The 25,863-nt window shown below is 41.9% G+C and overlaps 2 protein-coding genes and 1 long non-coding RNA gene across 7 annotated transcripts; 2 read left to right on the top strand and 1 right to left on the bottom strand.

The window, feature by feature from the left end:
* Positions 1 to 44: 44 nt before the first annotated feature.
* On the top strand, positions 45 to 7,023 carry GTF3C6 (general transcription factor IIIC subunit 6). Of its 4 annotated transcripts, none has more exons than XR_003991807.1 (6): positions 45 to 499; positions 1,718 to 1,827; positions 4,604 to 4,667; positions 5,241 to 5,285; positions 5,419 to 5,532; positions 6,373 to 7,023. XR_003991807.1 is itself a non-coding variant. In XM_030489339.1 (6 exons), the coding sequence occupies exons 1-6, from the start codon at positions 437 to 439 to the stop codon at positions 6,666 to 6,668; spliced, it is 663 nt and encodes a 220-aa protein (XP_030345199.1). In that variant the 5' UTR covers positions 50 to 436; the 3' UTR covers positions 6,669 to 7,023. The 4 variants fall into 4 exon arrangements, 2 of the variants coding, with proteins under 2 accessions (XP_030345199.1, XP_030345200.1); XM_030489339.1 differs by having other exon boundaries at positions 50 to 499; positions 1,718 to 1,798; XR_003991806.1 differs by having other exon boundaries at positions 51 to 499; positions 5,422 to 5,532.
* A 1,157-nt stretch (positions 7,024 to 8,180) lies between these two features.
* RPF2 (ribosome production factor 2 homolog) lies at positions 8,181 to 21,047 on the top strand. 2 transcript variants are annotated; one of them, XM_030489338.1, is made up of 10 exons: positions 8,181 to 8,270; positions 9,067 to 9,199; positions 10,008 to 10,045; positions 11,090 to 11,129; positions 13,668 to 13,749; positions 13,844 to 13,920; positions 15,126 to 15,225; positions 18,654 to 18,756; positions 19,943 to 20,087; positions 20,392 to 21,047. In XM_030489338.1, the coding sequence occupies exons 1-10, from the start codon at positions 8,248 to 8,250 to the stop codon at positions 20,569 to 20,571; spliced, it is 921 nt and encodes a 306-aa protein (XP_030345198.1). In that variant the 5' UTR covers positions 8,181 to 8,247; the 3' UTR covers positions 20,572 to 21,047. The 2 variants fall into 2 exon arrangements, with proteins under 2 accessions (XP_030345198.1, XP_030345197.1); XM_030489337.1 differs by lacking the exon at positions 8,181 to 8,270 and adding an exon at positions 8,311 to 8,459.
* Positions 21,048 to 22,536: 1,489 nt separating this feature from the next.
* On the bottom strand, positions 22,537 to 25,455 carry LOC115609313. Its single transcript, XR_003991809.1, has 2 exons — positions 25,368 to 25,455; positions 22,537 to 25,232 (listed from the first exon to the last, which is right to left on the bottom strand). It is a non-coding gene; the product is annotated as an uncharacterized LOC115609313 (long non-coding RNA).
* Positions 25,456 to 25,863: the final 408 nt, after the last annotated feature.

Here is a 25,863-nt window from a genome sequence, read left to right as displayed (position 1 = left end):
CTCCTCCTCCCTCGGCTGCCACTCCTCCTCTGCCCCGCTTGCAGCTGTCCGCGCCTGCTCCCGTTCCCACAGCCCTGTATCTTACCCCTAGCGCGCACTCCGCACACGGGCTTCTCCGTACCCGAGCTTCGCCTTCACGCCCAGGGCCCTCGGCTCCGCCGCGCTCCCGGCACCGCCACATTGTCCCCCAGCGCCCCCCCCCGCCTGGGACCGCTCCTCAAGTCCTACCGTTTAACGGTCGCCGAGGCGCGCGCCTCACTCCCGCCCCCTGCTGGCGGCTGCTGGCGCGAGCGGCAGCGCGCGGGCGCCGTTGCCGTTAGCGCCGTTTCCAGCCGCTGCCACCGCAGGGAGGAGGCGGGGCCCGGCCGCACTCTAAGATGGCGGCACCGGGCCCACGTGGTGCCGGCTGAGGGGAAACGGGGCGTTTTCTGGTGACATGGCGGCAGCGGCAGCAGCCGGCATGGAGGAGCACGATGAAGCTGAGGAAGAAGAGGTGGAGGTTGGTGGATGCCGACATCGGAGCGCGCTCCCGGGGCGTTTTCCTTCCTTGGTGCGGCGTTAGGGGAAGGGACGCGGCCCAGCTGGGCCGACCCCCTCGGGGCGTGTCCCTGCTGTGGGCCCGGCCCGGCCCGGCGCGGCCCGGCCCAGCCGGGCCCGTTCTCCCCCTGATGGCGCTGAGCGGTCCGCGCGGGCTGCCTGCCGGCGGGGCCGCGATGGCACCTGCGCCCGCCCTCCTGTGGGCTGCCGCGGCCAAGCACCTGCTGCGAGGCCCCGGTGGAAGACCGGCCGGCCTTTCTGCTCCCACCGTGCCTCTGTTTCCCCAGACCCCCGGTACCCGCCTGGCAGGCCGCACGCGTGAGGAGAGCCGGGGGCCCCGTGCCTGTCCCGGGGCGGCACCGGGCGAGCGCCTTTCCCGTCGCCTGCCGGGTGTCTCTCCCCGCGCGGCGGTATCGCTTTAGCTGTTCTGTTTCGGGTTTTCTGGAAAACGGCGTTGTTAGAAAGCAATCTTCCAGTTTCAGTTTCTTCCTACCCCCATGACATCCAAAAATACAGTTACTCTTTTATTATTGTGTGTATTCATGGGTGCTTAGTAGATGATGATTCTTCAAAGCTCTTCCTTGAATAAACTATTTTTCAAAGTGGCTGGTTTTTTTGTTGTTGTTTGGTTTGGCGCTGGTTTTTGGGTTGGTTTTTTGTTTGGGGTTTTTTTGAGGTGGGTGTTTTTTGGGGTTTTTTTGGGGGGGGGTCGTGGTGTTGAATTTTCCTCACCCTAAATTGTAAGGAATTGCAAACAGGAGTTACAAAGAGTTAAAACTAACCATTTCAAGCAGCATGTCCCTTAACCTCTCACTATGGTGTCTTCTTTAGATAAGTACTAAAGCTTTGGAAAAATGTATGTAACTGGTTGTATTATTATTAATAAATAATTTACCCATATTGATCCTCATTTTTAAAGGGTGAAAAAAGAGCTCCCTTCCTAGCTAGGGAGAAAAGGCCAGGAAATTCAGGTGTGCACCAGGTGTCTGGTGGAGTAGTCAGTCACTGCGGTTCCCTGGCTATTGCAGTTTCCATCTGCCATTTTCTCTAGATAAAATGTAGAGTAAGTCAGATTTGGAGGCTCTTTATTCTAAGGTCTAGGTCTTTGTATGCTGTTCTTTTTGGTGTGGGTTGTATATTCAGATATATCAAAGATGTACATTGTAAACTTATCTTGTAGGAGCAACTGGTCATGGTGGAACTGTCAGGAATTATTGATTCAGACTTCCTAGAGAAATGTGAAAACAAATGCAAGATTTTGGTGAGTGATTACAGCACAGTAGGAAAGGGGTAAGTCAGTACACGCGTGAACAAGGGACTGAGGCTATTTCTAAATTCCTTGACGTTGATAACATTTAGGTCAAATCTTGTGTGCACTATTTTGGCCTTGCTTGGCTGTGTGTTGTGGGCTCTAGTTCAGAAATGGCATATGGTCTTTTGAATATAATAAATATATATCCCTTATATAGTAAATATAAGGGAACATTTTTAGAAGTATTTATAAGCTGGGACCATTAGCCGCTCTGACTTTGAGCTCTAAGTTCATTTTTTTTAAACTGATGTATTTTACACATTTAAAAAAAAAAAAAAATTGTTAAGCATTCTTCTTCAAATACCTTGAACACAGCTGACAACTAAAGCCAAAATCTTTCTGAATTGTACTGTATTTATAATCAGGTTTCTTCTGCAGATACTGCCTGGCAAGTTCAAGTGTTGTAAAGGATAACCGGGTGTTAAGCATTTGGTAAACAGTTTTGGATGTCAGGTTATTTTAAGAATCTGCCTTACTGATCCTTTTCCTTCTGAGTAGTTTAATCATTTTCTCTGTATGGGTCAAATTTTATTTGCCCTTCAAAACCTGTACGGTCTACGAGAGCTCTATAGATAGTACAAGGACTATTGATTTACAAATACTTTCTGAAACTAGACCTTTATTATAGATTGAGAAGATGGAAGAGCACATTGGAGTATGCCACTGATGAGATTGTATGTGAGGTGGTAAAGCCAGTTCTGAAAATCTCAAATGTAGGAATGCATTAATAATTCATAAATTGTCCATCACTGGATATGCTTTTATAAGCAGATTTGCTTCCTGGACCTGACTTTAAGTCACTTGAGATGTATTACACAGATGATTCATGACTGGTGGCTGAATGCCTACATAGTCTTCAATAGTGTAATGGGATTCTTTTAAATTTTGAGATTCTATTGTAATGTTACTAGAGCAACTTGTAAGTATCTATACTATATTCTTCTCGTATCCCAGTCTACCTGCACTCGCTCCACAGAGTAAGCATTCATTGAGATTTTTGATAATGGACAACTGTTGCTAAAACTCCAATGAAAGATTCCTCTCTGTGTTATTCTGTTTTGCAAATTTTCTGTGATGCTGGTCACATAAGGGGAAGACAGTCTCCATTTTTGCGTACTCCAAAAAGGAATGCAAATCGGCCAAAGAAATAAAGTTTTTAATATTAAAAACTCTAACGCTGTTGCCTGGTTCTGATGTGTTCATTTTTAAAATTCATTTCCTGGAGTAAAACAAAAACTAAAATTCTACGTGTTAGCTTAATGCTATTGATGTTCTCAACTTATGCAGCAGAAAGAGAATCCGAGAGCTTAAATCTTGCTCATCTTATATACTCTGGGGTTTTTTTTTAAAGTACAAGAGGAAAATCACACAAATTCCTCTTAACCTGTGTGATATTCTGTATTTTACATAATTTACCACACAGTGCCTCATCTTCAAAACTTTTAGCATGTGCTTATTCAGGACATGAAGATAATGTTCATGTCCACAATGTACTATTAAAAGACATTTTCCCTTAATTAGTGTGTTCTGCTCAGACACGCTCAAACTGTATTTTATCAAAATACAATTTATAGGTATATTTTATATAAAGGATAATGGGATCCTGGCCTGTGTATTTGGAAAAGCTCTGCTCTGAGCTGACAGAACTGCTGCCTTACTCTCCCACTGCTTATTTAAAAAAAAAAAAAAGAAAATTAAATAACATTTCCAACTCCTTCATGTTATAGACACACAGTAATCACAGAAGCTTCTGGGACCCTGCAATTGCACTTCTGGTGCTGGTGTAATGCTTTATGCCACACTTCTTCACCTTGTGTATTTTCCAAAGACTTTTGAAAGTTATTCTGCTTTATAGAACTTAACACTGATTGGAGCTTAGAAAATAACATCTTTTTTTTGTGCAAATATGTATATTTTTATTTGTTAATTTAAAATGGAGGTGAAATTAATTTCCTAGAGGATATAACAGCACTTTAGATTTATTTACTATAACTTAAATATACTTCAATTTGATTTAAATTTCCTTGATCCTTTTTAACATACTAGAGCATTTTCTACACCAGTTCAGCATTGCTGGTTTTGTTGTGATTTACTGTGAACAGTATTATTTGTTATATTCTTTGTATTTAATATACTTAAACTAACACATACGATGACAGACTGAAAAGTTGTCATTACATTTATTGTTTTTTAACAGTACACTGATTCTACAGGAAGATTGGCTGAGCCCTGTGTCACAGTTGTTATCACTGCTTAGCTAAGGTCCCTACAAAACCAGAAAGAAAACCCCTTCTCCCCCCACCCCTATGTTTAACACTGCAGAAGACCTCAGGGACAATTGTAAAAACTAAAACTTTTTATTAATTTTTTTTGAAAACTGATAAATATTAATGTAATTGCCATTTTTCAGGAGTCTGCTTGCTTCTGTAAAGTCATATCCACTCTTATCCACTTCCAGAAATCCTGTTTTAAAGATGTACTTTTTGTACAGTTAAAGCTGACAGTTTGAGACAGCTTTGCAGTCCAAAATCCATTCCTTTTAATAGTGAAACTTATTATTTCACATTTACCATGTTAGGGAATACTTATTTTACTGTTTTACTCTTTTTCTTTTTTTTTTTTTTTTAAGCTATTTATCTTTTCAAGGAATTGATGTAACTGGGTTCTGCTCTATGTCTTCTCTGGCTTTATAGCAAGAAATCTGCCTGGACTAAGAGACCTGACATCTGTGCAATTTTGTCCCTCTTTTTGTAGGGAATAGAGACAGAGAGACCCATTTTACAAGTGGACAGATATGTATTTGCAGGAGAATATGAAGGTAGGAAAAATGATGTGGATACAATCTCTCCTTGTTCATGTGACCCAAAGAACTTCCTAACATAGGTTAATTGCACTGCTAATGGCAAACATGGTCCTGTGAGGTGCTGAATTTCTGGGTTATGTTTGTATAACACCATATGGAGGTGCACCAGTCTGAGTTCACTGCTAAATTAGCCATGCACCCATGTTACTTCCTGGAAAGTGTGCCTGGAAGCCGACTCCAGGCTGCGCTAGCTGGTATTTCAGCAGGGAAAAAATGTGGGGTATAAATGCTTCGAAGTAAGTGCTTGTTGTCTCCTGTATAAGCAGGACTGACATGTTGTGCAACCTGTAGTTCTCCATTTGCCTCACGGTGACAACACTGGTCTGGAAGAAAATGATCTGGAATCCTCCCTTTTCATGACTTTGAATGAGCGTGATACTCCGGTCCCTGAGCTGGCAGTGTGGTTACCAGTGCTGGGCCTTTGTGAGGGGCTGGAAGTTGGAATGTTCCCACAGCTGTGCTGGTGGTTACAGTATCTACAGGTGATATAAAATAGTCTCTAAGACTTTCTCACTTTGTTTTCCATAGATACCTTGGGAACCTGTGTGGTTTTTGAAGAGAACACAGAGCACGGTAATTGTTGTGATTTGATGTCCTGTCCCTTGTGGTAGCCGGAAAGGTTAAAAATACGTACCTTGTTTCAGTTGATATGGAATTCACTATTATGATTGGGGTTTGGGTATTGTTTTTTCTCCTTTCTTCCTAGTAGATGCAGAAGGCAACCAAAAAGTACAGCTGAAATACAAGTGCCACACAGTGAAGAAGTTGAACATGACGCGGACACTTTTGACAGAAAAGAAGGAAGGAGAAGAGAATGTTGGTTAGTACCTCTGCTCTTATGCACTGGGACATGGATGGATTATACTTAGATGTGTCAGCACTGACCGTTTGATTCAAGAGCAAACAGGAAGTTAGAGGAACTTTCTTCTTTAGGCACCAGATGTGTACATTTAAATACAAAAATACAAAACAAAACACACACGCAAAGAGATTCCTTCTGATCATGCTGCCTCCAGAAGTGGCTAGTAGGAGGTTCCTATAGAAGAGTGTATGAGCAGGGCAAACATATGCTGATGTTCCCTGGTGTGTTTTTCTGTCATCTAAAAGTTTTGGCACTGGTTCTGAAATAAGAGGTGCTGTTCTTCTCTTCACTAAGGTTTTTTTTTCTGTTGGTGGTGGTGTTTTTTTTGTTTTGTTTTGGTTTTTTACTTCCATCAGTTTTTCTAATGACCTTTTGAGTCTCTAATTGTTGAAAATCTATCATATCCGTAGTAAGAAGTTCCATGTTACATGCACTACAACTGACTTGTTCTTACTGAATTTACAGTTAAGTGTAAATGAATAAATTAATTGAACTTGCTTGCAAAAACACACCTGGCAGAGCAGTCATGCTGATTTTCATTACGTAGGCAGAACTCAGTGCTCATATGATTGCTTTATTTCATACAGAAGTCAGTGCTTTTACTTATGCGGATATTGAGTACCCTACTACATATAGTAGTATTTATTAGCAGTACCCTTTTGCTTTTCATTGGTTTCAGGTTTTTTTGATTCTTTGCTCAGGCTCAGCCTTAGTAACAGTGAACTTAAACTAATCAAAAACTGCTGCTAACTCTTAACTCCTTTTGTCACCAATATCAATTTTCCTTCTTTGCATCAGACGGAGTGGAGTGGTTGCAGATCAAGGACAGAGATTTTTCCTACAGCAGGCCTAGTACGATTTGCAGCTTCCTGCGTGAAAAAGAAGATTCTGAGGAGTCTGCTCAGGCCCACGACAAATTGACTGAGGAGTCAGAGGGAGAGGTGAGTGGTGGAAGAAATTCTGACATGAATTGTGATCTGGAGAAGCAGCACAGCTTGGAAATGGATGTCTCTATTCCTCTGCCTGACAGCCCTGCTTCTGGGGCAGAGGATTCTCCTTCTGGAAGTGTTGTCTTAGATGATGCCCCTCCATGACAGCAACTCTGATCTTTTCAGGACTTGTTCATGGAGTTAATGGGCCAACTTTTATAAGCCATGACATGATTTCCAATTTATCTGAGCAATTATTAATGGAAAAATGGACATTGTGTTCTTGTGCATTGCTTTTATGTTTGGCTTATAGTGGGAAGGGCTTAAGCGTTTGGTTTGTTTTTGGTTTTTTTTTTAAATGCTGATTGGAAACATGTATCTCTCTCAGAATTGAAGAGGAAATGGTTACATAATTAAACCCCCCCTACCTTAGAAAAATGTTGATGTATTGAACAGTCTGGAACATTTGGTAAAAAGGACCAAAAAATCATCTGAAATAAAGACCTGAATTTTTCAAATACTGCTTCACCTTGTGTGTCCTGTTCAGCCACATACTGTGTCTGCTCTTGTACTGCAGTTACTGAAAGAAAAAATCAAGTAAGTGTAGCTTTCATTACTTTTTTTGAGTTTGAATACTCATCAAATTACTTAGTTTGGATTTTCTCCAGTGTCCTTTAGTCCCCTTGACCAATGTGGTGCATTCATAGAATGGTTTGGGTTGGAAGGGACCTTAAAGATCATCTAATTCCAACCCTCTGCCATGGGCAGGGACACCTTCCACTAGACCAGGTTCCTCAAAGCCCCGTCCAGCCTGGCCTTGAACACTGCCAGGGATGGAGCAGCCACAGCTTCTCTGGGCAGCCTGTGCCAGCGCCTCACCACCCTCACAGTGAAGAATTTCTTCCCAATATCTACTATAAATCTCCCCTCTGTCAGGTTAAAGCCATTCCCCCTTGTCCTGTCACTGCGTGCCCTTGTAAAAATTCCCTCTCCATACTGTAGGCTGCTCTAAGGTCTCCCCAGAGCCTTCTCTTCTCCAGGCTGAACAAGCCTAACTCTCAGCCTTTATATGAGTGGTGCTCCAACCCTCTAATCATCTTCATATCATAGAGAATAATTATAGCTGGAATAACAAAGGTAGGAATGTTATGAACTGGTGCTGTGGCGCGTCTGTGGTGCTTTCTTGTACCTTCGGTTTTCAACTTCTGGTCAAACACAGACTTGAGGAGCAAACGCAACAACCTGAACAAATCTGAACAACTCGCACTGACTGAAGGCCTGCGGGCTTTGAAATAATCAGAAACTTTTCAGATGCAAGAGTAGATACTGTTTGAAAGGTGATGCTATCCCGTTAGGGATGTTAGGCAGAAATAAATCTCTGGCATTTGGTTTCTATTACATGTAAGGTCATGTTTCCCACTCGTAAGTCTTCCCAAATGAGCAAGTTTGGGGTGAATGGCCGCGCGGTAGCTGCTCAGCTCTGATGTGGTTCCCAACACACCCGGGATGACAGCAGGGCAAGCAAACCCGTCTGTCAGAAACCCGCCGCCCAGCCGGCGCTGCGGCCATGCTCAGCCGCGGAGCTGCTCCGTCACTTTGTGCGCGGTAACCGCCTCCCACCCCTGACCCCGCATCTGCCTGCGCGCCTTGCCCTACGCATGCGCGCTGTCCCAGCGCTTCCTCCCGCGCTCCCCGCGGCGGATGTGACGTACCGGATGATAGGCCGTGAGGCGGCTCGGCAGCGATGGACCCGCTGGACCGGGTGGTGTGAGTGTGGCGGCAGCGGGGAGCGGGTGAACGGGAGGGAGGGAAGGAAGCCGAGCGCTGCCGTGTCTGTGTTGGTGTCAGACAGCCCTTGCTCCGTAAAGGAGCCGCCGTGAGCGGCTGGTGTTGGGTTATGTATTCCTCTCGTGTGAAAGGGCTGTCTGCAGCTGCAGGTGGAAGTACCTGCGTGAGGTGGATTGCTTCGTTGTGAAGAAAATAAATATAATGCTTCCTGGAGAAGACGTTAAAAGCTTTGCGTTCATCTCGTGGGGAAATGTGGCCACGTAGTTATTAATGTGTGTGAGCGCTGTGCCCCTGCTGAGGCCGGTGTGTCTCCCCTGAGAGCTGCCCGTGCTGCTCTCTGGTTCGTGCCTATAGGTGCTCTGTACTTGAGCTGTGTTCTGGTTGCTGTTGGTGGTCTTTGAAGAACTGCGTTTTCTTCTCATGTGCGAATCTCTGATTTGGGGAGGGTGCTGGTGTGAGGGGAACATTTAAGCGCGTAGGTCTGTAGGAACTGTGGCGTCGTTTAAGCTTCAAATTAGGAGAAACTGAAAAGCCCAAGACCTTAAAATCACCTTTGCTAGTTTGGGGAAACAGAGAGGAAGAGGAGTGACAGTAAAATACGGTAGTCTGAGACTGGATATTTAGCACTTATTGTAATTCTGCAGGTTGGGATTAGTTTGAGTTACTGAAACAAGTTACTTGGACACAGCTTGTTCCAGTTCTTGCTGTTTCACTGTTTTCTGCAATGTTGGATGTTGTTACTAATATTAAGTTTTTAACTGTTAATTTGTTACAGAAAGCCTAAAACTAAGAGAGCAAAAAGATTTCTTGAGAAGAGAGAACCCAAGCTTAAAGAAAATACGAAAATTGCTATGCTCATAAAAGGAGGAAATGCAAACTTAACGGTGGCTGAAGTGCTTAAAGACATTGTAAGTGGTTGGATATAGAACGCAATCTTTCTTTTTTTCTTAGAATTTGCATATTCTCAGCTGCAAGATCAGTATTTTTGTACTCTCTCCCTTTCCCAGGTCAGGTTGACCAGCGCTTCAGAGGTGTCATTACATACCCCGCAATAGAGATTATTTTCTTCCAATTTCTTTGCCAGAGGTTTTGAGCTTACTGTTATTTTTTCCATGATTGTCCAGTACAGAAGGTGAAGTGTTGCAAGTCTGTTTGCAAATAAAAGGATTAGGTACAGAATTGGGACTGGATCACTCACCTGAAGTCGTATCTCAGAATCCTGTAAACTGCTTATGTGTATTGATAAAGAGCTTTCAGCCTCTTCTAAAACTTAAACTTACCAATCCTAACCAGTCTTCTGACTCCATACCTGAAAATATTATAGCAGTCCCTACACTCTTTTCTCTCATTGCTTTGTCATTTTCTTACCATCTTATGCTGCTGATAAACAGGTGGCTGTTTACTCCTGTTTTTTCCTCATGTCCCTAGATAGAAGCAGAAAGATTCCATTACATGCCTTTGATTTCAGCTCTTTCTTAGTTATTTTGTTATTTTGTCGCTTCTAGAAATAAGTCCTTCTGTAATTAATTTGGAACCAAGATTGCTATCAACTTGAAAGGCATTATTGTGAGCAGGCCTTTTGAAGTGCCTTCTAGACCCATTTGTACAAACAATCACTCTATTTCTTGTGATCATGTAAATTGTAGGGTTTTAGAAAAAGCAGTGCTGTGTACTTAAACGTTTTGGAGCTAATGTGTCTAAATTTGTCTTTTGCAGTATGCTGTGAAGAAGCCTTTTGCTGTACTGTATAGAAAGTAAGTGGTCTCACTTTGACATAGAATCGTAGAATAGTGAGGGTTGGAAAGGACCTTAAGATCATCTAGTTCCAACCCCCCTGCCCTGGGCAGGGACACCTCGCACTAAACCATGTGGTCCAAGGCTCTGTCCAACCTGGCCTTGAACACCGCCAGGGATGGAGCATCCACAACCTCCCTGGGCAACCCATTCCAGTGCCTCCCCACCCTCACTGTAAAGAACTTCTTCCTTATATCTAACCTAAACTTCCCCTGTTTAAGTTTAAACCCATTACCCCTTGTCCTACCACTACAGTCCCTAAGGAAGAGTCCCTCCCCAGCATCCTTATAGACCCCCTTCAGACATCTTTAAGTCTGCTGACAAGACAGCTTTTGGTAATTTCAAAGTATGAATAGAGATGCTGGCCAGCATGGGGGCTTGAACAATGGAAAGGGATGCAGAAGGTGACTGGGATTCATCATAAATTTCAGTAGACTTGGAAACAAGTTACATGTGATCAGTGTTGGTGCTTAGCCCAGTTTTGTGCTGAGTGTTACGGAGCAGGATTTGGTAAACTTGAACAGTTGACTTCACTTGACTCATTTGTGCAAACAGCTGGAGAGGTTCCGTCAGGCAAGTAGGCTGGAGTTCTCACACCCAAATTCTTATAAATTTGAGCTACAGATTATGATGATAGATAAGTCTTGCTCAGAATGGGAACCTGGTATCTGTATGGTTGTAGTACAGAGACATTAGTTCTAATAGCTAAATTTAGTGTTAGATGAACAGGGAAAAGCAGTTGTTTATAAAGTGTCACTGGTGGTGGTGGTCTGGAACTCAGGTCCCAAGAGACAGGAGATGTGGAGGACAGTGCTTAAAATGGCACTGAGACACTCCCAGCAGTACTAATATGGTTTATGGTTTGAACTAAACCTGAACCTCTACTGCTGGAGTTTCCAGTAGAATGCAGAATTTTAGTGTTATCAGAGAACTAATTAAAGTGCTTGTCTGGACCTGGGTTTGGTTGGGTGAAATCTTTTTCTCTTTTTTTTTTTTCCCCACAGGAAAAATATTACCAGGCCTTTTGAGGATCAAACATCATTGGTAAGTGTAAACCACTTCTCTTATGATATTTTACAGTCAAGAAGAACTTTATTAGAGGATAATTTTTTTATTGCTTTGTGAGAAACTAGATGAGAAACAAAGTTTATAGGGAGCTTGGATAAGTGGAAGGTTGTGCTATGGCTAGATTTATGGTGTCAGTAGGCATATTTTTCCTCTGACAGAATCATCATGCTGTGAGGACTTTGTCTTTACTGTAAATGCATGTTTCTGTAAACTGACTGGCAAATTTAAGAGCTCATCTAGTTCCAACCCCCCTGCCATGGGCAGGGACACCTTCCACTAGAGCAGGTTCCTCAAAGCCCCGTCCAGCCTGGCCTGGACACTGCCAGGGATGGGGCAGCCACAGCTTCTCTGGGCAACCTGTGCCAGTGTCTCACCACCCTCACAGTAAAGAACTCCTTCCTTGTATCTAATCTAAATCTACCCTAGTTATATGCCCGTGTCTGGATTTGGTGTTGATTCAGTGCTTTGAGTTCAAGATAATTTATGAGCAGGAAGGGAAAAAATAAAGGGACTCATCCTAAGATTATCTCTTACACGTTTGCTCTTCAATTGAAGCATTACTTTAACTGCTGAAATACCCATGTTATAAAAGCAATATATGTACTTCCTTCAAAATGAGAGAAAGAAGATAGTGATACAGCTTTACAATAAAGACAAAACTAATTATCTCAAAATAAGTTGTTTGGTTCCTAGTGATCATGATTTCTAGTTCTGTGCCACTGCTAACTCGCCTAGGGAAATAAGGGTCAGCTTTTCATGGCCTGAGACAGTTACTAAAATAACTCACTGAAGATGCACACTGAAGTTGGCAGATTTGGGGTATTGTACTAAGTAAATCTGTGTGTGAAGAGGAAAAAGATGTATACATTCATGTATAGACACAAGGCATAAATGCACTTTCTCGTCTGAAAGAGATCATGTAACTAAAGGGGAAGCATACGTAAGGAATCCCTTGTAAATAAAAAGGGAGAGGAGAGATAGCTGTGGATCATTAAGGATCATTTTTTAATAGTGACTGCTAGAGGAGCAGCTGGAGTTGTACTAGACAGTTGAGTTAAGGCAATTTTAATGTGTTAAAAAAACATTGTGGTTGCGGCCTAGGTACACCAACATAAAAAGTTGCTTCATCAGCGTTAAAACTGATGCTGAGGTGTTATAGTATGTGCTTCTGTTCCTGGCATGAAGCACAGTAAGGCAGCCATCCCTAAAATATCGTGAATGGAATGGAAAACTTAGAGTAGGTAGCAAGGAACGATTTGTGAAATGATTTGCTGGAACTATACCTCTTACAGTCCTATAGCTGACTGACTTGGTTTCACAGTCACATAAGAACTAGCTGATCGTCAGCTGAGTTTGTTGCATCTTTTAAGTAAAATATCATACTTCTGCTAGAGAAGTCACATATAGCAGCACACAGTGATTACCAGAGCTGTATGAGCAAGTGTTTCAAGGGGAGTCCCCTCTGGTCTGTTCTTGATCTGTCTACAGTCAGAATTGTTCAGGGACCTGATGGCAGAGCTCAGTGCTGAGCTGTGTGATTTGTACGTGCAGTTATTCCAGCCTGGGTTTGCCCCCGGGGGTGTCTGTCCTGATCTCCTGGAGGGGCAGAGCTGCGCTGTCCTCTCTGAGCTGCTGCTGTTGCAGGAGTAGGAGGAGGTGCAGTGGCATTTTCTGCTTCACAGCTGCAAAGCGCAAGTGTAGAAACTCTGGTACTTCTGGGAAGTACGGGATAAATAGCATGTGCATATATCTAGGAACCACGGTGGATGCACAGAATGAGGGGCTGCTTTGAGAAGCAGCAGTGCATAAAAAGACTTTGGAGTTAGACATTCTCAGAAAGAATTGCTATAATGTTAGTTCTGGTCAGAATACTGTAATAGGTTCTCCATCTACTCAGCCTGGAGAAAAGATCATCTCTGTGATAGTCACCACCGGCTTCGTTTTAAGTAGTGTCTTAGTCTTAAGTAATCAATAGACACAAAGTTGCTCTGTAGGTAGGACTCTTCATTCCCAAGTGGGAGAACTTTAGATATTTGCAGATGTTCCTAGGTTTGCTGTTGAGGGAACTAACTGGACATTCAGAAGCTGTTAGGCAAAGCTAATATGCTGCATAAAGCTTGTCTGGGTCACTAAAATGAGGCATTACAACTGTAACCAACTTGCAAATGCTTATCCTTCAGGCAGGGAGAAGTGGTTGAAGGTATTTTACCTAAAAACAAATAATGAGGAATTATGAAAAAGGGCATTACAGATAGAATGAAGAGAAAAAGTTGCCTGGCTTAATCTTTAAGACTGCAATGGGAAATAAAAAAAGAATTGTTATTTGAACCTTGAATTTAGCTGTCAATGTTAGCTTATGTGGACTTGGCCATGCTCAAAACGCTTCTGGTAAGTGCAGTTGCTCTTCTCATTAAGCAGCTCCTAAACTCATGTGTTTGTGACATGTGTCTTCGCAAAGTATTTCAAACACTACAAAGTGGAACTCATGAGTTTTGTTCTTGTCCTCAATTGTAGGAATTTTTTTCCAAGAAATCAGATTGTTCGTTGTTTCTGTTCGGCTCTCACAACAAGAAGCGACCGAACAACCTGGTAATAGGTAACTTGTCTCACTTGCGTTTTTATTTGGGTGAAAGGTCTGGTTTTCAATGAATATTTAAATAGCTGGATTTTCTTGTTTTTCACTTTCACAGGTCGCATGTTTGACTATCATGTCTTAGATATGATTGAGCTAGGCGTTGAGAAGTTTGTATCCCTAAAAGATGTCAAGGTAAGGAATTGCTAATTCAATATTTCAGTGACATCTACTGGTGGGTTTGTGGGGGTATTGGCTTTTTCTGTGCTTTGGAGTAAGGACAAGAGCTGTTCAAAAAAGTATTTCATGCAGTGTATGAGGATTGCTAATTTGTGTATCCCAGGATGGTATTTTTTATGTGCTGCTTTTTATTTTATTTTGGTTGTTTTGAGCCAGCTTGCAACTTTCTTTGCAGATACTTTTTTTAGGCTCAGTTTATTCCTAATATTTTCCTTTTTAATTAAAGAGTTACACTTGCAAAATTCCTTAGTCAGGTTCTGCTTGTGGTAGGTTCCTCTATAAACTGTCATAGACTTTGAAAACTGAAATCCTTCTTCCCAAATTGTAACCAGAGAGGGTCGTTCTGCTGGCTGAGGTGATTCTGAAACTTCCTTTAGCTTTCACTAACACGTAAATGCCAGATTTCAGAGGACTATACTTAATTCAGACAGGGAGCTAACATCTTGATTATTTAAACCTAGAGGAAATTCACCTTTTATGGCTATGTTAGGCTTATTTTGGCAAGACTAAAACATATTTCATATGTGTGTACATTTGTGTCAAGCAGTTCATACACTGCAAAATAAGGGATATTTATGGTCCCTGTTCTCATCGCAGTGTATAAACTGGCAGGACAGGCTAGCGAGTTAGTGAAGAAATTAGTGTTTACAAAGGTGAATCTCCCCTTGAGGTCAGATTGTGGTGTGTATCTGCACAACACTGTTTATAGCAGGAAAGTTATAGTTGAATAAATCTGTTTGTTGGCCAGAATTAAAATCAGGTGATGGACTAAACCGTAACTAGCCTTTTTCATGTGCACTCTGGTGTCAGAAGTACAATGGACTTGTTTGCCTCTAATTTTAGTGTTCTTGTTAGTAGTTGTGGTGGAATTTCACTCATTTTCACCAGAAGGTATTATCTTTTACATTTTATAGTCAAGAAGCTCTCTTTTGTTAATCCAGCACAAAGAATAACACAATTCAGCCTTTTAGAGACACAGTCCTTCCATACACATACAGTGTTTTTCCATGAGAAAACAGAAATGTCTATTCTGTCCATACTGATCCTGAGTCACAAGAGTTTTTCATTCAGTGCCGAATGGCTAACAACATACTATATCAATAATATGTTCCCTAGTGGGGTCTGAATCTTTGGTCTGTTTTAAAATTCTTATTCCACAGAACAGTAAATGTCCTGAAGGAACAAAACCGATGCTGATATTTGCTGGTGACATGTTCGATGTAAATGAAGAATACAGAAGACTGAAGAGCCTTCTCATTGGTCAGTATTTTGATTATGTGAGCAGTAGGATTGCATAAATCTGTAGTAATGTGATCTGTTGGGAAATGCCAGTTTGTCACTAAATGTTTGCTTCTGTTCAGCACAGAAAGAAAACAAGAACAGGCACTTGTAAGTTTCCTGTCATGTGAAATTGAAGTTAACTAATCATCGTGACTGTTACAGGGTGGGGGGAGACTAGCCTAAAAGACTCTCAAGTTGAAACTTTGTGTTCGCTAAAATTCATTGCTTTGATTGTGAGAAAAACATAATTTTCCCAAAAGTCTGTACCACGTAATTGTTCTGGATCATTGCTTTTCAAACCAAATAACATTTTTGAAGTATCTAATCTGAAATCAGTGGATAAAGTTCAGAAAGTGGGATATTTTTGCTTACAAAAAAAGTCAAATCTATATAATTGAACTTGTGTTTGTATGATGAAAGCATTTTCTGTTGGAAATTCGACCAATTCTTACAAAAGTGCCATTGATTAGAGTACTTGGAAAGAACAGGAAAAAGCACAGTAAAAAGCAGCCTGTAGATAATAGCTGTGTCATAACTTCAAAGCAGGCTTGGAGCTTGGTGAAAAACTGGCATAGAGTTTTACTGTCTCAAGGTTGGAGGCTCTAGAAGATAAAGCACACTGGGGGGGTTTTCTGGAGAACTACAAAAACGATTATACTTAGGGTAGTGTTTTGGCACATAGCGGTCATATGGTACTGTATCTCTTGACGCTTAACGCATCTTGCTTGGTAGAACTGGGTCTAGTAAGTAGGGTGGTATGTGTTTTCTTTTTAATAGGTTTCTTAAAAGTAGATTATTTTTTTAAGCTCTGGTGAGATACTGAAACTGGCCCAGTAAGAACAGTTTTGTTCTTTCAGTTCCATTCTTGGGTTGTACCAACTCATAATCTTACAGCTTTGCAAGATCTCCCTTTAATATAAAATAAATATTAGTTGGGCTCCTTTTTTTCTAGGCAAACAGATGAATGATTGCTCTTTAGAAACAGGGTTGGGGATTTTTTTTTCCATTAGAGATATCCCCCCCCCCCCCATTAGTATTGTAATTCCTTAAAGCAGGATATTTCCTCTGGAATGAGACTGAAAAAGGAGCAGAAGAGGAGAAAATTTGCATCCTCTCAATACAGCTGACTGGTTCCTGGGCTAGATGAAGGGCTAGTAGCTGCGCTTATAAACATTTGAAGCTGGTGGATGTTGAATATCCCGTTCTTTCTCTTTTGGTTTTGTTGTCTACTGATGTAGTCATGCAGGAGTTCATTTATTATGTACATCCTTGGAATGCAGTTCATGAAATTTTAATAATTTTTTATGCTTGTATGTATAAAATGTTTTACTACTTATTGCACTGCCTGCTCGCTAGTTCTGTTACTGCATACCCATTTCATCCTAAAAAGGGTGAGGCACTGCCTGACTTGCTTATACACTTCCTAAAATGTTGGTTTCTAGGAGACATCTACAATTTTAGATTGACCATCAGCTTGTTCTTCATACAGCCTTCCTCACACAGGCTTCTTTGAGTGTCTCAAAAGATTTGCACGTTCTCTCTGGCCAAGAAAGGGGGTGGCTGGGAAATGTCTGGGATAGAGTTTGAACTCTGCTAATGCTAACTATAGCTACATAGGTTACAGTGTTACCAGCTTTTGGATAGGAATTGATACAAAAAGAAGTGTATAGACTCATGTGCCAAAATAATTTAGGAATTTAGTCTGGAAATGGAAAGGTCCTGTAAGCTCTCTGCAGGAAAAAGTAAATTAGAAGTTCTGGAAACATGTTGAGGACAAGCAGGAAAAAGAACTAGGAATGGAAAGAAAGGAGAAAGTAAGTCTCTAGTCCAACCAAAGCAAGAGTTGTAAATTAAGAGTACATTTAGAAAAACTTCAACTCTCTGGGCATACTGAAGCCTGAGGTTTCTGCAGCTGTTCAGCACTGCCAGGAAACAGAAATTCCTGACCACCTGCATTTGTTGAAGAGATCATCCTGTGGGTAAAAAGATGTTTGATGCCACAGGAAAATATGAAAGGGAGATATTGCCAATAAAACCACCGTAATTGTAAGCTTGCGTGCCCACAGAGAACTAGTCAGAGGGGAAATACGTGCCAGAAGAGAACAAAGTATTTTATTTGCCGCTTTTCCTCTATCTACAAGCTCAACCCACAAGAGGAGGAGAGAGAGTATTTAGTTGACCAAGGAAGTTTCCTGGCTAGACTCCAGCTGCTGTCTGCCAGCAACAGTTTGTTTTGGATGTCACTCCAGTGCTGATACTCTTGAAAAAGGTAGTGGAGGAAAAGACAACTAGCCAAGGGATCTGAAAGTGGGACAGAACAGAAGAGACTGATGTGTTTTGCGTCTGTTAGCAGTTCTTCTGTGTTTCAGCATTGCCCTGTCACATTTATTAGCACACCTTGTTCCCTCAGTCAAGGTCACATTCTTTCTCCACCCTCTGCATATGTTGGACAGATTGCTGTGCTTACTGCAAGCTCTCTAATTGCACAGTATTTTTTTTCATAGCCTGATGTAAGAACCTCGTTAGAGACAGCTCATTTTGTATTTAACCTGTATTTCAGTGTTCTCTTTGCAAACTAAGCAACTATTTCAAGTGTCTTATTTTTATTGATGCGTTGCTTATTAAATAGAGAAAGCATTTGCGGTGATGAATGGTGCTTTGCCTGAAGGACAAAAGTGCTTTGTTCTGTGGGAGGAATGAAAGAAACTATCTATCTAAACTTTTTCCCAAGTCAGAGAGGGAAAATGCAGATAAGAGTAGGCTATAAGGTACAATTTCAATCAGTTTTGTACTGGCTTTGTTCCTTCTTTGCATTCTTCCAAAATCTGGCTCTAATTAAGAATCTTAAGTATCAAGTTTTTGAAATATGACTTTAAACAGATACCTGAACTAATGCCTTCTCCCTATTGATCTATGCTTAGCTGAGCTTAAACTGGCCTAAAGATACACGTAATTTTTCTGACTTTAGAGCTGAATATTTAAAAGAATAAACAGTGAAATTATCCCAATTAGCTTAATAAAGCTAAGTTACTGCTCTGAAAGTATGTTTGCTCTTTTCCATGAACTTATCATGTATGTTGCTAACAGTCTCTGGGAAGTCACTGTGTTCCTGTCAGGATTTCTACTCGTTTGGTTTCACCACTGCAGGAGCTAACATGTGCAGTGTTAGACAGGACTACAGTTTTAAATAGCAGCTATTTTGTGAGAGTCACATTAAACATACAGATTCAGCTTTTCTAGAGCCATCCCTTGTATAGCCTCTCTTAGTTAGAAGCAGTAAAAGTATCTGTATAGGCAAGGAGTTCACGTCAGTAGTGTGATGCGGGTCCGTTATGAATTAAAGCAATTTGTTATAGTCATCTGCTGATGTGATTTTCAGCCAAGAATGCTGGCATTTATTCTTCCAGATTTCTTCAGAGGTCCTACTGTGCCCAATATTCGTCTGGCTGGTTTAGAGTACGTCCTGCATTTCACAGCTGTAGATGGGAAAATTTACATGCGAAGCTATAAGTGAGTATGTGTTTTATCTATTTGCTTGCTTCTTGGTACATGTCGTGGTTTAAGTCCAGCCAGTAACTCAGCACCACGCAGCCACTTGCTCATTCCCCACCTTCCTGTCCGGATGGGCTGGAGAGGAGAATCGAAAGACTGTAAACCCCACAGGTTGAGATAAGAGCAGTCCAGTAACTAAGGTATAATATAAAACTACTACTGGTACTACTACTAATAACAATGATAAGGGAAATAGGAGGAGAGAATATAAAACTAAAAGGGGAAAGGAAAAAACCAATAAACACAAGGATGCACAATACAATTGCTCACCACCTGCTGACCGATACCCAGCCCGACCCGAGCAGCGATCTGGGCCTTCTGGGTAACTCCCCCCAGTTTATATACTGGGCATGACGTGCTGTGCTATGGAATACCCCTTGAGAGCAGAAGGAAAACACTTAAGCCCTAAACCTGCTGCTTCCTTTCTTGTTGAGCTCCCCCTGCTAGCTAGGAGGATTGCTCTTTCATGTGGTTGGATTAGTAGGGTGGTGTGAATTAACTTGGTGAATTCAGAGTACTGTCTTAGACTTCATAGACTTAGTCTGTTCTCAGGCTGATTCTAGGACTCTCCTCACTTAGGTGTTTGTTGGAGAATGACAGGTGGTTGGCTGCAGCCAGGACACCCAAGGTAAAACAGGAAAACGCTGGACAAGACAGTCTGTCTCGATGTATTGGTGTTCAGCCTCACAGTTCATGGCCTTGCCTTAGGAGGCTGTGAGAATTCATAGCTTGTGTTCCATGTGACTTTGATTTCTCTACCTTTATAAGTCTCATTCTTCAAATCAAACAAACAAAAATGTTCTCAGTTAGTGCTCAGGTTATTTTGCTGTAAACTATAGTAAATGTTTTTCATGTCTGTTAATACCCAGGCCACTATTTTGGATTTGAGGAATTATATGGCTTTCAGCTTTCTTACAGCAAGACTGATAATACTGTGTGTTCAAATTGTGATGGGATACATTTAATATATTATAAATTGTTATTGCCAGACATCATCCTCTATAATGTGTTAGCATTAGAGTTAGCAGTAGCAATTGTTTTTAATTGTCTTCTGAACTACAGGACTGAACCTGCCCTTTAGGTAAAGACGGATGAATGTTCATCACAGAGGACAATGTTGACTTTGGTTGGTTTTCCCTTCTAGGGTTCTCCTGAAGAAATCTGGCTGTAAAATACCAAGAATTGAACTGGAAGAGATGGGACCTTCATTAGACCTGGTTATGAGGAGGACACATTTAGCTTCAGATGACCTTTATAAGCTGTCTTTAAAGCAACCAAAAGCCCTGAAGGTATGTACCTTGGAAAGTATGTTACTTCCAGATCTGTCTGTCAAGAAGAGCAAAAGCTGAAGTATTAATTAATGTGTTTGACCAAAGCTTACTTTTATATAGGCAAACTGAGATTTCTGGAGCCATAGCACTTCTGGGGTGATCAGGTGGCATACAGACTCTTCTCTGGAAGCCTATAGAACATACAGAACAAATCTTAATCTCTAAGCTCCAGTGTACACGGCCTTACTTTTAGGCACTTGATTCTCACCTGAGCTCCTGGCACTCTCCACTCAGAAATACTGATGTTGTTCTTCCCTTGCAGCCTAAGAAGAAAAAGAATATCTCCCATGATGTGTTTGGTACAACGTACGGCCGAATCCACATGCAGAAGCAAGATCTTGGGAAACTGCAGACGAGGAAAATGAAAGGGTTAAAAAAGAGGCCAGCAGAGAAGGCAGCTGAAGATAGTGGGGTTAGTCCCAAAAAGTCAAAATCAGCTTGATAGTCTGGAACAGCTTTGAAACCTTTTTGTACCTTCAAATTTGGTATACATACTGTAATACAAATGTGTTGGACATAAAAGATTCGGCTGCTGTTAGCTTTAATTTTATAAAAAAGTCTTTTTTAATGGTGTGTCACTTTAAAGGGGACATGGGGGTATTGAGCTTTAACACGGAACTTGGTTATTTAAAATAAAAAATGTGATATAACTTGCTTAGTTTTCCGAAGCTGAGTATTTATTGTCTTGGTGTTAAGCAAACATATGCTAGCCAAGCAGATGGCTTATTTCCCAAACAGTTTTACAGATGCTATGTTGGGAACCCTTGGTCAATCAACTCATCTTGTAAATTCTGCGTGGGACCAGAGTAGTGTATATGCATCAATATACACAGCACAACTTCTCTGTTCATTTATTGTTTATGTATTTCAGGTTTTGCATGACTGCAAGACTCAATAAACTATAAACTCTTTTCTAAAGTGGGAGCTCACAATATGTGTCTGATGCCAGACTAGGTCTGTAACTATTGCACCAAGCCCTACTTTGCACTTGCAGAATCGGGAGTGATGACGATGTTTTTACGGTGTTCATCACCATGGTAGCAAAGTACCTGATGTTTGCTTTAGGCAAATGAAACCTTTACAGTTTGGATTTCAACCTTTGATGCTTGATTTGCGCCGAGAATGAAAGCCTGTGAGGCAACCATGAAAGGTGCAAGTCTGTTCTTCTTACCCTTGTTTCCTCCTAAGTTTGTGCTCGTGAGTTAGTGAAGACTCCACGGTTAAAGACGTGAGTTTAAGAGCTCAGTGAGACTCCGGTGTGGTGGTCCATGTTTTGGAACATACTGAAAAACCTTGCTTTTTTTCTTCTGCTTGTCTCTTTGGAAGCTATTACTCTGCCCTTTAGCATAAGTATGATAAAAGTATGCATACTTTATCAAGAAGATAATAAGCTTGCTCATCCTAGTTACATTTTTAATACTTGATCTTTTCTTGTTAGTTTTCTCAGTGTAGTCAGCTGATGTATCACATTAGAAACAGGCAGTTTGTTATTTTCACTTCTGCACCACAGATGGAAGCTGCTGGGCAGCTTTGATTTCCATGTGTGAGAGTTGAGCTGTAACTGGCTATGCAAATGCCACGCATGATGTTCTTGGTATGCTGGTTTGATAAAGCTTGCGTGAAAAAGCACTTTAAAAGTTTGGGATCTTTTTGAGGGCACAGGCATATTGATCTTCCATGTATTAACTTATTTTTATGCTGATTTTTATGAACTTACAGCTGTAAAAGAAATAGTAAAAGCATGCCCATAGTCATAAAAGACTTGGGCTTTTTAATTGTATTTTCCTAATCTGGAAGCTAATTTTATTGCTCAATGTGGTGTTTAAAACCTGAATTTCATAGCAGTAAAGTAGATCATCTAACCTGTTACCTCTTAATGTAAAAAGTGAGACAGTTGTTCGGTAGTAGTCCTCAGAGATAAGCTTTTGCATCCTGGCATTGATTTCGTTTCATGCTTGGGCAAGTGAGGACTACTGCACCTTCTGACAACTGTGTGTAGTTACTGCGCAGCTTCAGAGAGACGCAAAGTCCTTGAGCATAGGAAATGGGTCAGCAGGGAGAACCCACGTGCACCTGTTCACCCTTTGCAGGGTCTTCTTGCTGACTAGAGGTGGAACGTGAACTGCCTGATGTCCTACATCTGGGGCTGTTTGTGTGAATACCCTTTTATTTGCAGTTTTTGTGCTGGTGGAATACAGTCACATGTGGACAGAAATGCATGAGATATGTGAGGCAAGGAGAAATTCTGTAAGGTTTGCTTTTTCACTTTCATTTCCAAGTTACATTGTTAGCAAGGATTAAAATTTGCTCTATTTCTAATAAGTATGTTGCACTACTCAAAGTGGTGCTGGTTTAGTGCAAGCTCTTGAGTGGGAAGTGGAAATGTTCTCTTTTTTTTCTCATGGCAGAAATGAACCACTCTGATCTCTGTATGACGAGATAGGATGAAGCCAAATTAGCAACTGAGTTCACCTCACTTCTTTCAGAGAGGTTTCAACCTTGCTGTGAAGCACTGATTAAACCACAAGGCTGGTGGCTAATGTGATTTCAGATGTACGGCATGTACAACTGCACGTATGCATGGTAGGCAATCGCTACATTCTGAGTATCTGATTTAACTCAAGGTGAATGGAGATAGGAGGGCTAAATATAACCTTTCTGGTGGCACGTTCTTATTTTCCAGACTCTTCTAAAGTGTGATGAAATTTGTCAGGTGCTGCAATGTAGCTGTGTGCATGAGGAAGGTGCCCAAAGGGCAGCTGATGAAAGGGGCTTGCCTTGCCTCGATTGCCCCTTGCTTCCAGAGTTCACCAGGCACTGAAAACACACAAACATACCCCTGGGGTCTGCATGGCTTGGGCAAGGCATAACTGGCATGTTCACCCCTTTCCCCTGGCTTTCATCTTACCTCCCAACACACTAGAGATAGCTTTATTTACAGTTGAGTGCAGTAATAGATCTGGTTTCAAGAAAATCCCTGTGGGCAAAGCGTGGCTCCCGAGGCTGTACCAGTGCGGTAAAATGGAGGTGGAGCTGCAAATCAGCAGTCAAACCTGTGCTGTCTTTAGCTGGCAGGATGGCAATGGCAGGGAAAGTATCATTTGTGCCTCTGTTTGTATGCTGATGTTGCCCAACTGTGCCACTGGCATATGTTAATGAGGCTACTGTCGTTATGGATAACTAATGATAGACAGAATTTAGAGTCTATCTGCACTGCACTGCAAGTTTACTTGGCTCTCTTTATGTGTGGTGCAATTAAGAAAACTAGGGTGAGAGGTAGATATTGTTAAGTGGCATGATGTGCTAGGTTCTTGAGATGTCCACATTCTTGGGTATCGGTCCTGGGCGCATACAATCAGAGCCTGAGCCCTGTGCTAGTCTGATGTGACAGACTGAGCACTGAGAGCAATGAGTGACGTGTGTTTGAAAAGAGCATATGAACTCCTTTCTGTTTCCTGGATTTTATGGGTTGGAGTTTATCTTTACTGTTCCTTAGCAACCTTATTTGTTTCCACTCAGTGCTTTCTGGGTTTGACTGTGAGGGTTTCCTCCCCCCGCTGGCTTGGTTGTAGCTGGGGAGGGTTAGCAAAGAGCACGAAGGGAGGACATCGCAGACATACCCGGTGTCGCACTGACTGCTGCATCCCCCAGCCAGGGGGAAAAGGCTGACCACTGCTTGTTCTAGATACTGTCAAGTATAAGGAGACTAGAGCAGGACTGTGTTAGAGGCATTTTTACTGTTAAAGAGAGGGAAGTGGAAAAAGCTAGCTGTGCATAATTTATATTCCGTAGCCATACAAAATACATATTAATATGTGTATTACATGTGGTGCAGATAGTTCTCCCCTATCTCCAAGTATAATTAATCTCTTGCTTTTGGACTTTGCTAAAGTGCCTCTAGCAGTACTGACACAACCCAGCTGCAATCCAGAGGCATAGCTGAGAAATAGGTCAGTTGTATCGGAAGTCAGGTTTCCTAAAAGAATACAAGGAATAGAGCCACGAGGCTCCTGAATGTGAAGCCTGTGTAGGATTGCCTTCCTAAACGGATGAATGTTCGAAGTTAACAATATGGCTAATGCTGTACAGGAAGAACAGCTTTGCTGTCATGCATCTGTGCAGAAGATAGTGAGGGGGAGCTGGCATTTTTGGCAGACAGGGCTTCTGAGGGACCTACCTAACAAGGGGGGAATTGATTATCTTGGAGATCGTGGTAGGCAGGAGGAATCTAAGTGCTGTGTAGGCAAAGAAATGAAGATGGGCATTGGGAGAGAAATTTATCAGTAATCTGGGATTAAGCCCTATCCTAAATAACATGGGAATTATCTACTTGGAGCCATCGAGTGCAGTACATGTATGCTGGTTGAGACAGTTCTAAGGCACCCGTTCTTCATCCGTTCTTGTTTTCTCTGACTTTCACTCCTATTCAGTCTACTTGATCTTTCTATTTCCCTGCTTCTCAAAGATAAGCACAAAGTAATTCAGGAGAAGTAGAAGTGAAGTTTTGAGCAGAACTTAACAGAAAGCATGTGTGGTTAATGACATTCCTCAAATTCTCATTATGTTCCCTTTCTCCCCTCTGATAATCCCATAATTCTTCCTGTGATGTCACACACCACCTATAAAACCTGGATTTCTCACTCTGCCCATGATACTGAAGGGCCCATATGGGCCCTAACTGCCCTCTATTTTGATTGCTGCAATTTTCTCCTTTTGACTTCTTTCATTCTCACAGCCTCCAAAGCAGACACAGCTGCAGTGACCCATTTCCTGCTGTTTGTCCAGATCATCTCTTTGTGCTGGCAAGGAGTTTCTTGCGCTTTATTGCTCGTGGTGATACATCATCAATCTCTTCTTTCTGCTTTACTAGTGGCCACAATATCAGCCTTCCTCATCTTTCTCAGCTATCTTCTGTACTCTGAACTGACCGTTACTTGCTTAATTCTCTGTTCAGTTCATCGCTGTAACAACCAAGGCACTTACTGAGAGCGTCTGGGCAAACTGAAGTAAGGAATCGAGAGCCACATTCAGCATGAGGAGTCGAACTCCAAAGCCAGAGGTCAGGAGCCAGAATCAGAAGAGGGGATGGGATGAAGAGCTGTCCTGTCAATTACAAGATCAGGTATGTCAGTCAGGCAGGGAAATCTGCAGGAGAGGTCTAACCATTTCTCCATTCTTTGTTCTCAGCCCGTTTCTCCAGTTGTTACCAAGTGGGAGAATGTGAGCAAGAGCACTGACCTGCTGGTGCCAGTGGAAGGGGTGCCAGGCTTTACTCTGCAAACTCAGAAGGAGCTCTGTGGTTGATTATCCCCTGCCAGGGGGTCATGTACATCTGCCTTGTGTTATATTGCCTGTGAAGATCTCAGCAATGCACACAAAAAAAATTATTTCTTTTTTTACATATACAGTGCTGCAATGCAAAGAAAAATGGATTTAAAAATCTATATCTCCCTTTTTCCTAACATTAATGTGTGCTCCACGAGAAGGCAGTGCTTGGCACATGTGCAGTAAAAGGGCCTTCACTTAAGACTGAGCCCTGTATCATCAATTCTAAGGCACCTTTAGGTGCTGGTGTTATTTCTCCCTTTTTTAAATCTGTAAAATTCAACCATTGCTTCCTGCTGCTGGCCTCTAGACAGGGGAATTACTGATGCTGCTTTATGCCCTGGAATTACTGCTGGCAACCTTGATTATCTGTGTTAGCTGTAGATAGGCACACTGGGGCCTAACATCA

Source organism: Strigops habroptila, chromosome 6 (genome assembly GCF_004027225.2).
Source record: "Strigops habroptila isolate Jane chromosome 6, bStrHab1.2.pri, whole genome shotgun sequence".
In the NCBI taxonomy this organism is placed as follows: Eukaryota; Metazoa; Chordata; class Aves; order Psittaciformes; family Psittacidae; genus Strigops; species Strigops habroptila.
Note: the sequence above shows the minus strand (reverse complement) of the source record. Positions and strands in the feature narration are given on the sequence as shown.

Excerpts from the sequence above, each read along its gene's own strand:
- GTF3C6 (XM_030489339.1), top strand. The coding sequence starts at position 437 with ATGGCGGCAGCGGCAGCAGCCGGCATGGAGGAGCACGATGAAGCTGAG. Across the intron at positions 1,799-4,603 it reads AAAACAAATGCAAGATTTTG|GGAATAGAGACAGAGAGACC; the intron begins GTGAGTGATTAC and ends CTCTTTTTGTAG. Across the intron at positions 5,533-6,372 it reads GGAAGGAGAAGAGAATGTTG|ACGGAGTGGAGTGGTTGCAG; the intron begins GTTAGTACCTCT and ends TCTTTGCATCAG.
- RPF2 (XM_030489337.1), top strand. The coding sequence starts at position 8,401 with ATGTATTCCTCTCGTGTGAAAGGGCTGTCTGCAGCTGCAGGTGGAAGT. Across the intron at positions 11,130-13,667 it reads TTGAGGATCAAACATCATTG|GAATTTTTTTCCAAGAAATC; the intron begins GTAAGTGTAAAC and ends CCTCAATTGTAG. Across the intron at positions 15,226-18,653 it reads ACTGAAGAGCCTTCTCATTG|ATTTCTTCAGAGGTCCTACT; the intron begins GTCAGTATTTTG and ends TTATTCTTCCAG.